Raw genomic sequence first — 13,859 nt, 5'->3', positions numbered from 1 at the left:
AGGGCAGAGTAGACTGAATAGCCTCGCCATCATTTGCATTGAAAGCGCCTATGGTAATAGAGTCATAGCAAACGGTATTGACAAAATAATTGACACTTTTGGACAACGCCAAGGAAGAAATAGCTACTTTTTTTAATAAGCTTTTTTGCTAGTTTAAATACTAGATGGAGGAGACTAATACAGAGAATGTGAGGTTCTAAGTTTTTATTAGTTACTAGATCGAGTAGACCTGCAGTACCGCTCAAAGATAAGCGAACCATCAAACGCGTTGACAACGCGTTGGGAACGAAGAGCCAACGCGTTTGAAAAAAAAAAAAAAGCCTTTTCGAACTAGTTTTTTTTCAACGCGTTTGTCCTTTGTTATTCAAGTTTGGCACCTTTGCATTGTGTTACAAGTTGGTATGTAAATTACGGCCACAAAGCGACTGCAATTTTAGCGATGGAAAGTGAACAAGTGTGATCAACTGACTATCAATCAATGGAAAGTTGGAAAAGAAATCTTCAGGAACGAGAAAAGATGCGCTTGTTTAATCGGCTAGAAGAAATCCGCGTTATTGATTTGTTTCTCCGAATTTCTTGTATCAGATAACACGAACACGCTTGATCGCGATCGCTACACTAGCGAAATTATACTTCTACTGTACCAAAAACTAAACACAATAAAATAATCTTAGAGCATGGGTTTTTTTTTATAGAATGTTTCAATGAGAACACATATTAAGCGAAACTGCATCATGACCTTGATACAACATGCAGCTGCATATGCATGAATCAGTTTTAAATCATCGAGCAACTATCGCACAACAAATTCTCGGACATTATCAAACTCTCAAATAACAATCGATCAACGATCGATATTCAGTCCAGACAAAAATTGTTTGTATGTGTTTTTCAGTGTAAGCTTTGATGGCTAGTTCGCCGCGTTGTTTCCTTACAAACTGTCTTTCACTTGATCAGAGCGGTACTGACTACAGAGAGTAATCAGTCGAATATTTGCACATCTTTATATAGCCGCCTTATCTATTTTACATGACACGGCTGTGGGACGTGAAAAAATCCGAAAACACAAACCTTTTTGTTTTTATGAGGCCGCAACGCGAACTTTGTATAGCCAGACAACGAGACTGTGTTTTACTTTGTGACATTACTTTTCGAACGCATCATTGAACCTTTTGTGATGCAAATACTTCGGAAAGTTAATGACTTTGGTCAACGCGTTTGCGTTTGCGTTAAAAAAAAACGCAAACGCGTTGAAAGCCAAACGCAAACGCGTTGAAGACTAGTTTGAAACGCGTTTGATGGTTCGCTTATCTTTGAGCGGTACTGTACATAGATTATGTGAGGTTCTAAAAGCTCTATGTTTCGAATACGTACAGTTTTATGACTTTCAAGGATTGTAAACGAATGTTACTTTCATACATTTTGAGGGAGTAAAAAACGGATTTCAACAATCAAGCATTCGGGCACTGTGTAATTTTGTCGGGCAAAAAAGACACCGCCCCCCCAGGTCGGATCGTGCCCGTACGCCTATGGGTTGGATGCAGTCACACGTTATACACTTAAATTTCTGTTGTTTTTAATACCATGACCAGACGCCTTTGATCCATAAAAATTGTTAATTTATAGCTGACTTTCGTCCATGTTCTTCTTAAAAACAAGCTTATTTTGACACATTTTCCTTTCAACATGCAGGTCCTCCAGCATTGTCACTACTTTTCTAAACGACCAATATAACTGTAACATATCACACGTGTAAGATCAAGAGGGGTGAATACATTTCTGAGAATTGACCTACCTTGAGCTATGCGATGAGAGCATTGCAAGCTCCTCCAAAAAGGCAATGATCGTAGCAAAGTCATTTCGCCACCGCCGCGCTAAATTAGTCTGCAGAGCATTAATGTGATGCAATCACGGGTCACATGGCTCTTAGGTCACGTAACTACCTTTTTTCATCACGGTGCGTGCCATATTTATCAAGTAAATCCTCGCCCTTTCTGCTTTCACAAAAAGCGTCTTGGTCACAAAAATGTCGGCAATTTCTTTTAGTAAATGCAAACGCATAGACCTGATGAGTTACCAGGCCATTTGAATAAAAGCGAGGCTGGAGGTGACAATCAACGTTGTTGTGTGAAGTCAGATATGGAAATTAGCCACATGCTTGTCACAAAGCTATTGGTTTGATACTGTCATGTCGGATATGTAGAAAGGGCAAACACAGTGCAGACATGTCACGTAGAAAAGCCAAACACCACGACATCACATGGGGATAACGTAATGTACAGATCTATTGGTCAAAGTGTTCGAAACCAGTCTAGCCCTGAATCTCACTGACTTTCCGTTCACCAAGAAACATGACCAAATACGAGTACGTACCATCAACTTTTGCTTTGCAATCTAATTAGTGAGTTGCCATAGACAATCAGTCAGTATATAAGTAGCATTTCTTTTTCGTTTTTTTCCGTGTTGGAAAAATGGAAAAGTTGCACAATAGGAGGCGCTTACCATTTAGCCAAATAGTCCGGATAGAAGTCAGTAAATGACCAATCACGTGCACAGAGTGCGTAAGATTCTAGCCTATCAGACAGGGGTACAGAAGTCCCTGTAAAAGAACAAGCTTTTGGGAGCCGTTACGTAGACGGACTATATCTAGGTTTCGAGTTTAATAGGTTTCCATGGACTGGGGGTCAGTGTTTTGTCCACCACCTTATGGAGACGCCAAGTTGGCCCACCAATATGGCGGCTGGTAATCAACAAAACATCTCAAGTTCACTTTGTGATGAAAGCGCTTACTTTTCGCTCATGAGATAAAATACATCTGTATGAACACCTCTCCTAATGTACTTGAAAGGCCCAAACTGCTGGGATTCATAGGGACAGACATTTTTTTTTCAACCAAAAAGCTTTGTATCATGGTCTTACGCAAGGTGACGATTCGGATTTTCAAAATGCTGTATTTTTGAAACGAAAGAAGTCACGGAACTGGAAAATAAAACTTCTGGGTCATCTTCAACCTCCTTACAGTGAGGACACTCGAACCATGAACACTTGATATTTTTTTGTACATTTTTTAAATGACTATAGAATGTGGGCTCGTCCTTTTGACGAGAGTATTTAATGTTTTTACACTTACAAAATGCTATACACATAACACTATGCATCATAAGAAGAGCCTTTATTTCTTCGTCTTCGAAAAAAATGTCAAGTGTTCACGGTTCAAGTGTCCTTACTGTAATATAAAAATTCATAAGACCTTGAGATTTTGATTTTAGAATTTGATGGCGTCACTTTGAAAACCATCTATTGCTTTCTTCCTTCTCTCGCGTGGGGTCCAGAAGGAAGTGTAGTTGGGGGTCCAGTTTGGGGTCCACGCTTTGTACCATCCCTGCTCAAGACCCATTAAAATTTTCCATTCCACGCACGAACCGGCGTTAAGTTACCGCAAGCGATGATAATTGAACATCTCCCTTCCCCTCGGCAGCATTTCTACCATTTAGGTAAACTAGTTTTAAGCTTACTTCACCCAAACCCCCCCGGAGATCTATTTTTGTCTATAAAAAGGCTGACATGATAAGCCGCTCACAAGATCTAGCTGGGGCATTCCTTTGATATGCCCATCAAAAAAGACGGTAAAGTTAAACTGGGTGGATTTTAAGACAACCCTAACCCTATCCACCTCCAAGAAACAGATCCGCCAGAAAACCATCAACCAGTGGGAAGAAATCCTTACCGTGGCTCAATACACGTAAAAAGCGCCTCATTCGCCAGAAGTAGCGACAGTACAAAACAGCTCGACGCACCAAAAGTGATCATGATTGGCATAAGTATAGACAAGTACGCAAAACAGTTCACAAGGAACTCAAAATTAATGATGAAATGATATATGAAATGGATCATGTATGAACTGTGGATATGAAATCATGTGAAGCTATGATCCTTGCAGTTAAGAACGCAATTTTTGCAATTGCGTAGAGAAGCCTGAAAAATTCAGGACTTCAACAGGGTTTGAACCCGTGACCTCGCGATTCCGGTGGGACGCTCTAACCAACTGAGCTATGAAGCAACTCACGTTGGGAGCTGGTCGTGAGCTGATGGATTTGTGGGTTCTAATGTTCCCGTGAGGAATGAATCAATGATGAAATGATATATGAAGTTAGCTTCACTTGATTTCATATCCGCATTTCATATATGGTCCATTCCATATATCATTTCATCATTGATTCATTCCTCACGGGAACATTAGAACCCACAAATGACCAGCTCCCAACGTCATCGGCTTCATAGCTCAGTTCGTTTGAGCGTCACACCGGTATTGCGAGGTCACGGATTCAAACCCCGTTGAAGTCCTGAATTTTTCAGGCTTCTCTACGCAATTGCAAAAATTGCGTTCATAACTGCGAAGATCATAGCTTCACTTGAACTCGAAATTGGCCACCAAGAGTTACGTCAACGACCTCTTTGACTTTGATGAGTCCGACAATAGCACTACTCTTGGAATCCGCAAACCACAAATGACCAAGAGAATTAAGTGTTTTTGGTAGTATATCGAAAAACGAATAACAAAGCAGGAAGGACCCAAAAGAGCGAAAACGAAGCACCCCAGGTCGAAAACGACGCACTCACAACTCGAAAAAAACGAAGTACCCTACCCTATTTTTTATTGGAAGATCGTTTTGAACAGAGGCAAAAACCAAATTTTTTATTGTTGAGGCAGGCATGGTAAATATGTTACATAAAGTAAAACAAACAGTGAACCAATGTTAATTGGATTCTAAAAATAGAGGTAAATAGCCCGGCTCTTGAGTTTTTACGCAAACTGCGTATTGAAAACTGCCTTTTGGTTTTGAGGGGGAGAGAATCCTAAGGTATCTCCAAAATTTGGGCTGGTGTGTGCTGCATAGGAGTCAAACTTTCATTTTGTCTGGAACTGTAAATATGCAAAAGAATACGATTCAGCCCCGTCGAGTAAAAATAGTAGCGGCAAGAGGGACAAATCAATGATAAGAAACTGAATTAGGAACAGCACGCTCCGTTATAGTGAAAAGTTGATTTTTATTCTAATCAACAATGGAACATTTGGTCTATGACTCTGTTTAAAGTGATCTTCCAATGGAAAATGGGGTGCTTCGTGCATCGATTACAGGCCTTTTTGGCGCTACTGAAAGATCAATCTGGAATTCTTCTCCTTAAAGCAATATCGATCCAGTGGAAAAGGCTAACATCTTAAATGACCACTACGACAGTGTCTTCACGACAGTAAGTCCCATCCTACCGATTTTAGACAACAGTGATATTCCGGATATGCCAAGCTTCGTCATAAACGTAGATGGAGTAAGAAAACTACTACAAAGAGTCTTGAGAGTAGCTGCCCCAGTCGTAGCACCGTTCTTGAGTTTCGTCTTTCAACAATCAATTTACCTTGGTTCTGTATCAAGCAACTGGAAACATGCCGCAAACATCATAGCGATCGACAAGAATGCCGGCTGCAAATTAACGACCGATATCTCTCACCTCAGTTTCATGTAAGTTACTCTTGGGCAGTGGCTGGACCTTGCTTGGAGCCGGTCTAGAATGGAGAAGTTAGGCACCTCCTTCCCTCCTCTAGTCTGTGTGTACACCTTGGGTAAGTGTTAGCACACCCTTGGCCTCCCTTGGCTGAGGATACGGCCTTCGTGCACCCCCAGCCGGATCTGACTTGTCAACCTGGCGTCTTATCCGACAACTGGCAGTCCTGCAAGTCAACTCCACTGCAGCTCTGGTATCAGACAGTGCGGCTGTTTGTTAATCCGGCGAAAAAGCAAGGAGTATTTTCTGCGACCGTGTCAGCCCCGCTGTCCCGTCAAAATACAGGGAATACTCGCCAAGGGACACTATCGTGTGCCGTTTAGAGCCGTCATTTTCAGGCACAGCCTTACAATTTATGAAATGAGTTTTCAAGGAGTTACAGGAAATGCTACTGCGTCCGAGGCAACCGACGCCCCACGATCTATGGCAGTGTTGGAAAATATGCAAAGTCCATAGAGAGGAAAGCTTTTTAATCTAGGGGCGCGGAACGTCCGCACTTCCACTGACAGCGACACAAGTAGAACGTGCCACGGCAATCATCTGCAGAGAACTTGAGAAAGCAGGCATAGATGAATGTGCATTGAGGGAAGTTAGACGAACAGGTACGGGTAACATCAAGGAGAGAGGTCATACCATCTTCTGGAGCGGTGGCGAAAACGGGACGACTGGTGTTGGCTTTGCCATCTCCAATAAATTTGGCCATATAAACCCAGTTCCTGTAAACAAATGATTAATGACGGCTCGGATTCAACTCAAGAAAAACACTTATCTCACCCTAATTAACGTCTATGCTCCCACCATGCAGCGATCATCAGTTGAAAAAAGAGAGCTTTTATAAGAAGCTCGGTGAATGTATTGTTAAAGCTAAAGGGGACAGTATTATTGTTCTCGGTGGTTTCAACGCTCGCGTTGGAAAAGATTGGCAGTCTTGGCCGACTGTTATAGGAAAGTATGGAGTAGGAAAAATTAATTCTAATGGATTTATGCTGCTGGAATTCTGCGACATATTCCGAGTTAACAAACCACTTCAATAATACCCTGGGCTGTAGCCAGAAAAAATTGTGACTGAGGCAATGTCCATAGTTAAACACTGGCACCAAATAGGCCATTTGCTTGCTGATAAAGAAGCCAGGAAGTTTATCAACGTGACAAAGATCAATCCTAAAGCAGACGGTTTCATTGATCACAAACCTCTCGCATGCAAATGTTCAATCATCTTCAGGAAGATGAGAAGAGGGAGGGACGAAACTACCACTGAAATTAGACACCGCGATGAATGCTGAGAGGAAAGAGATCATGGAGAGGTTTCTTGATGAACTTGAACAATGTCCAATCATCAGTTTGATGAACCCATTAAAATGGAAGTGGTCAAGACAGCTTTTAAGAACACCAAGCTTACAAAGAGCCCGGGTCCAGATGGTAGATTACCTGAGGTCCTTGTTCATGGTGGACGTACTCTGTTATCATTCCTGCTCACCATCTTCAATCTGTTTTGGACATCAGCAAAGTTGCCATCAGACCTGATTGACGCCATCATCTGCATCCTATTCAAAAAGGGCGACCACAGTGATTGCGGCAACTACCGCGGAATGTCGTTGCTTAGTGTGGTAGGGAAGATATTTGCTGATGTACTACGGCAACACCTTCAGCCGCTAGCAGTGGTAGTTTACCCTGAATCTCAGTCTGGCTACACAAGCGGCAGAAGCACAGCTGACGGTATCTTCATCTTGCGTGAAATGATAGAGAAGTGTAGATAACAACGGCAGAACTTGTACATCGCCTTTATTGACTTCAAGGCCGTTCATTGTGTAAATCGGGAGCTTCGTTTCACGATCCTAGGAAAGCTTCGATATCCCGTCAATTTTGCCATCGAGACACTGTATTCTGGAGTGCATGCTAGACTGTGTGCAGACGGTGAACTCTCTAAACCAATAGAGTAAAACAGTGGCGTTAAGCAAGGGTGCAAGCTAGCTCCCACTGTGTTTGGGACATATACTGCGATCATGCTCTATCTTGCCTTTAAGAACATTAGTCCACATTACAGTATCATGGTTCGTTTCAGATATGACGGTGACCTATTTGATCACAGGCGCTTGAATCAAGACCAAGGCACTCACCAAATATATACGAAAAGTCCAGTATGCAAATGATATTGCCATTTTTACCAACGATGGTACAGCATTACTAGCATCTGCTATCTGCCTACAGCAACATTTCAAAGAAAATGGGTTTCAGAAAACCATGAGTGTTGGTGAGCAGGTTGATTTCTTTGTTGATGGACACAAGTTGAAGAGAGAGGAGCGCCCCAAACGTCTCTTAAGTTATGTCACCAAAGACTTTAATTTAGATGAACAGTTAACAGCACGGATTCAGGCTGCATCATGTGCGATGGGGTAGGGTTTTCAACAGCAGATACCTGACAGTTGCTACAAAGCTTAAGGTATACAATCAATGCATCACCCCGCCAATGATGTATGGAAGCGAGACCTGGACCCTATACCGTCATCATATCAAGCTTCTCACACCAGTCCAGCAAAGGCACTTGAGATCCATTCTTAAGATCAGATGGGATCATTACATCACAGACGATGAGGTACCGGATCGCGCTGAGATAATTCTTATCAGGAACAAACTACGTTGGATAGGCCATGTTGCGCGTATGCCAGACGACCGGCCGGTAAAGGCACTTCTCTATGGGAACTGACAGAGGGTTTAAGAAGAGCCGGTCGACCTCTTCTTAGGTATAAGGACACCATAAAGGACATCCTCAAGCGTGGGGATGCAGTAAATACGTGGAGAGCGATCGTAGGAGACCGGCTGGCCTGGCGGAAGGTTTACAACTGACGCCTGCGGCAAGATAGAGAAAGACAGGCGGTAGAGCAATATAGAAAAAAGGGCCAAACGCCACGAGAGAAGCAGAAAATGAAAATTAACTCTGAACTTTCATCGCTAAATGTTGTAACTCTTCATCATTGATTTGTTGCCTATAACCCGTGTCGGATTATTGGCGTAATATTACTCGAACACATAATTTTCTATCAATTATGTCACATTTAGACGGCCACAAAATTCGGGTAGACTATCAACATGGATTGACGAAAAACCGGTCATGTCAGACTCACCTTATCAATGCAATCGAAGAGCTAATTCGCTCTCTCAATGACAGAAACCAAACAGACATAGTTAGTCTGGGTTTCTCCAAAACTTTCGACTCGGTTGCACACAATCGCCCACTTTTAAAGCTGAATTGTGATGGTATCCGCTGCCACTAACCTAGCATGGATACAGTCCTGGCTAACAAACAGAACCCAGCAAGTAATCCTGGAAGGAAAACACAGCCACAGATCAACCATTCCCCAACTTGAGGTACAGTACTGGGAGCCCTCTGTTTTCTGTTGTATATAAATGACATTGGAAGCAGCGTATATCACATGCAGTGTTTCACAACACGTCTAAAGAAAAGAAGATACCGATAAGCTGCTTGCCGACGACACCCTTTTATATGGCCTCGTTCACAATAACCAAGACGCCATTCAGCTCCAAGAAGACCCTACTATGTTCTAAGGATTCATCGGTCAAGGCATTCAATCATGTGTAACTATACAATTCGTCACACACTGTGATCCGTAGATCAAACACCCATATCTTGGTGTCACTAGACTTACGGAAACGTTAAATTAGAAAGTGCACGTTACGAATGTTAAAAACAAAGCAAACGATGCTCTGGGCTTTGCAATCGTGCCCAGAAGGAATGACAAGCCGCACTTACACCTCCCTTGTTAGACCAACACTTGAATATGCCAGGGCAGCCTGGGATCCTTACCAAAAATACCAAGTCGACAGTTGTGTGCAGGGATGGCACAGTAGTGAGAGTACTCGCCTCCCACCAATGTCGCCCGGGTTTGATTCCCAGACCCGGCGTCATGTGGGCTGAGTTTGTTGGTTCTCTACTCTCCCCCGAGAGGTTTTTCTCCGGGTACTCCGGTTTTCCCCTCTCCCCCAAAACCAACATTTGACTTGATTTGCGTTAATTGTTGATTTCAGCTTACGGTGTCCCCAATTAGTGCTCCAGCGTTAGATCGACTATACACCATATCTACTATACACTTTCCTTTCCTTTCGACTGAAACGATTCAAAGACGTGCCGCTCGCTTTGCAACCAGAACGTATGGCACAAACGAGGGTTGTGTCACACGGTCGTCTGGCGTTAGACAGAGTAAAATATCAAGTCTGGCCGGTGTTGGCCGATTTGGACGTCAAAGGGTTAAAAATTAATTAATCTTTTCATCATATCATTTTTGTATTTTAGTAATATTGTAATGTAGTGTTTTTAAGTAAGAAGATTGTAAATATTACGTTTTTCAGCTGGCTCAGCCGCTGCAATGTGATTTAATAATAAACTTTCAAGTTCAACTTTCAACTCAATTCAACTTCAACTCATAATGACTATTAATTACTGGGTTGGCAAACCCAGTCGGAATCTGGGTCTCATTTCGTGGTTTTTTTATTTTTAGTTTTCTATTTTTTTATATATTTTCGTGTCGGTAAAAGTCTTGCCTGTCACTCCCCTGCTAAGCGGTGTCTTTGTGCATAGAGTCTTCTGTGCGTATTTTGTTAGGTTTGTAGGGTAATGCGTAGATTTCTCTGGTGCACACAGGAGGACATTTAATTAACCTGCAATGGCGTCGAAAGTCATTGTAACGCCCATGGCGTTATATCCATGTGGAGCTCAAGAATGGAACGTTAAGACAGGCGGTAAAACATTAAGAACTGGAATCTTAAAGGCGACGAATGATGGACTTCGACAGCAATCTTTCGCCCGTCGAGCCGAAATCAAAGTGAGCTGTACTTCTAATATTTCGCCAAGGTGGTGTTATGTACAGCACTGAAACCAAATGAAAATTTCCCTGGTAACTTATGGGTTCAACAAAGACAGCCTGAAGGAATCGAACTCCTTAAGTGGATCTGTGATCTCTGTTGTCTGTCTCACAGTGTTTACTGAAGTCAAATCTAAGTTGTCTGGCAAGTAACATTTCTTTTGTACTCAACTCTTCAAAGATAAAAAAATTGGAAATGTGACAGTGAAAAATTATTTGAATGAAAGCTTGTTGTCTCTTTTGTGCTTTATTATTTACGGTCAAGGTTCTTTCGAAAAGGGTTTGATGTCAACTGTCAGCAATTTATTTAATTGCATATGCTTTGCGACACCGATTGTGTGCACGCAATTGAAATAGGAAGGGTTTTTTGCCTCTAATAGCAAATATGTTGTTTGTTTCAATAATTGTTTCGCTGGAAAAGATTTTTGTGAGATTTCCATGTTTTGTGAAATTTTGTCATGTTGTTTAATTTTCGAGCATAACAAATTTGCATATGTGTGTTGAAATATGATAAGGGGGGATTTTTGTTGTAATGCACTGTAAGCAGCGCATAAGTCACGAAAATAAACAGATCTGTTGGAAGCGTGTTTGAGTTTCAACAAAATGAGCGCCAAAATCGGCAAAAAAGTGTGACACTGATGAATAATAAATAAAGAAGCTGCTATTCCCAAAACGATGGAATTACCTGGTGATAAATAACCTTGTCTTGGAGAGTAAATTTTTGACTTTGCAGAAACAATGGTCAACCTCAAGAGTTGGGGATTGTGATCTTTGTGTTTATTCGCACATTTATTGTCAAACTTTATAACACTTGAAAAAAAAAAGAAAACTAACAAAACAAAAACCCGGTATCTTGCCATCATTTGACACAGATGCTTCACTGTTTCGCGAGTAAACATGCCGCGGTAACTTGATCACGGCGCCCGATTTTGCGATTTATTTGTGCAGCCAAATGTAACTAACAAAATTGAACGTAGCAAAACTCTCCCACAATGTTTGTCGCTGATCGTAACTTTTTATATTCGCGGTTCAAGATTAATGTTGTTTTCATGTCGTAAATTTTATTGCTGATGGCAAAATATTTTATTCTCGATCAACCATCCTGGAAACTTCCTTCTGCTCTTCCTAAAAACTGTGTATCAATATTTATTAACTTTTGCATCAATATTTGTTTTGCATAAAGCAAGCTAACAAAATCTGTTCCTTGCTTAGTTCGCATTTGTTAGCGTTAAAATAGAATTTTCGGTCCAATGCTTATGTTATAGGAAGGGGTATATTTTTTTAGGTCACGCATCCAGATACTAACCCTGCCGGACTCAGTTTACAAAGCTGTCCGATGCTCAGAGTGCACGCTTAAACTTGTGGTGAAAAGAAGTTGTGCGGGAACTTGAAAATGATCAACATGTTAGCCCAGAAGCCAATCTTTCTCGATTCCCTTTTATTTTCTTCAATCTTTCTGGGTTCAGTACTTTGCTAGTAACCACATGTCTTCACAGGGGGCTATTTACCCAAGATTTCCACCATGGTACTACAACGATATACAATACCAAAACAATATCGTGCACTGTTAGAGCTACATATTAAGCAAAGACAACTTGAATCTCCTGGAAGACAACACGCAGCTCAGTTGACAATATGGAATAAATCGCTGTGTTACTTCACTACCACACGTAAGCAATGCGTGTCTGTTTTTTCTAAAGATGACAGGAATTTCTTCTTTCTGACAAATGATTAATTAATAGGCCGGTAGCCAGGTTTTTAACCTCAGAAAAGGATCTGTCTTGTCGTATGAACGTGTGAGGTAAAGGGCCTCTGCTGGTATGACTTCTTGGTGACCCCTCAAATGGTCTTAATGACCCCCGACTTGAGAAAAATTGCCTGGAGCGCTGAATGTAGCACAGGCAACCCAGTGTACGCTCACGGATCGTCTAGTTTGGAATAAAAAGGGCACTTGTTGTCTTTGTTTCTTTTGAACCATAACACAAGTATATTTGCAAGTCATCTATTCCAAACTGGGATTTTGGTTGATCAGATTATCAATACAAATAACAATGATGCAGTAATATGCTACCTTTTCTCAGACGATAGTCTTTAAATCCATAAAGCAATGCATCTGGCTAGATTGGAATATCATAAAGGATGGGGTTTGGGGTCAAACCGAACTCTTCCAAAAAATGCTGGGGAGGAGGACTAAGAGTCCAAAATCAAAGGATTTCAGTTTATTTCACAATTTCTTTTTAAGAAAGAAGTAAAATCGTTCTCTGGTAAAAAGTTTTGAAAAAACTATGAGCTTTCGACAGACTGAACTGCTGCCTTCAACGGATAAAAATGTGTGAAGCCTAAAAGCGAAAGAAATTTAAATATAACGAAAAATTCGCATAAATTAAAGGATAAAAGCATGTACAGTAGTAGAAAGAATGTTAAAAATGCTAAGAAAATTAGTGTTTCTTTAAGAGAAAGTGAGATTGTCTTGGAAGCGGGCACGAATTATTGTCTGCCCCAACAGTTTTTGCCGTGTGCCATGACTCCAATGTCTTTCTACTCCGGTACTCCGGTTGTTTGCTTTGTCAATGATTTTAGAATTGTTAAAGTCAATATCATGATTAAAAGTCCACGCACAAAACATGTGTGGACTTTTAATCATGATATTGACTTTAACAATTCTAAAATCATTGACAAAGCGAACAACCGGAGTAGAAAGACATTGGAGTCATGGCACATGGCAAAAACTGTTGGGGCAGACAATAATTCATGCCCACTCCCAAAACAATATCACATTCTCTTAAAGAAACACTAATTTTCTTAGCATTTTTAACATTCTTTCTACTACTGTACATGCTTTTATCCTTTAATTTATGCGAATTTTTCGTTATATTTAAATTTCTTTCGCTTTTAGGCTTCACACATTTTTATCCGTTGGAAGGCAGCAGTTCAGTCTGTCGAAAGCTCATACAATGTAGTTTTTTTCAAAACTTTTTACCAGAGAACGATTTTACTTCTTTCTTAGCATGAATCCTGGTAATGGATCTTCAATATATATATATTTTTTCACAATGTTTATTTCATTGTTTCTATGCTAAGTTATACAAGTTCAATATAAAAAGAAAAAAACGGATATGTACATTAAGTCTTAGAATAAGTTTGTATTACATGTACATGTACACTGCCTTTTACAACACAATACATGCTTTGCCTTTCCTCATTCAAAAAAAAAAATTAACTTGGCTTTAACAACTTCCAAGTTTACTGCAAACCAAGTCGTACTGTACATGTCATCTTGCCACTTTGCGACTTTGTTTTTGACTCTTCAATGCATCAAGCTCTTTGTCCATTACATTGCAGTCCGCAGCACTGGCCGCCATCTTAAAAAAAAAGGAAAAAAAAAGAAGACATGCCCCCTCACTTGGTTAAATATACATA

The 13,859-nt window shown here is 40.8% G+C and overlaps 1 protein-coding gene across 1 annotated transcript in view; it reads right to left on the bottom strand.

The window, feature by feature from the left end:
* Window positions 1-13,480: 13,480 nt before the first annotated feature.
* The window catches only part of LOC138059674 (protein chibby homolog 1-like), a 6,397-nt gene continuing 6,018 nt past the window's right edge, over window positions 13,481-13,859 (bottom strand). Inside the window, exon 3 of the mRNA XM_068905291.1 lies at window positions 13,481-13,801. Coding sequence (XP_068761392.1) covers window positions 13,712-13,801 — 90 coding nt within the window. The 3' untranslated portion in view covers window positions 13,481-13,711. The remainder of the gene's footprint in view (window positions 13,802-13,859) is intronic.

This window comes from Montipora capricornis, chromosome 8 (genome assembly GCF_036669925.1).
Source record: "Montipora capricornis isolate CH-2021 chromosome 8, ASM3666992v2, whole genome shotgun sequence".
NCBI classification, from domain to species: Eukaryota; Metazoa; Cnidaria; class Anthozoa; order Scleractinia; family Acroporidae; genus Montipora; species Montipora capricornis.
Note: the sequence above shows the minus strand (reverse complement) of the source record. Positions and strands in the feature narration are given on the sequence as shown.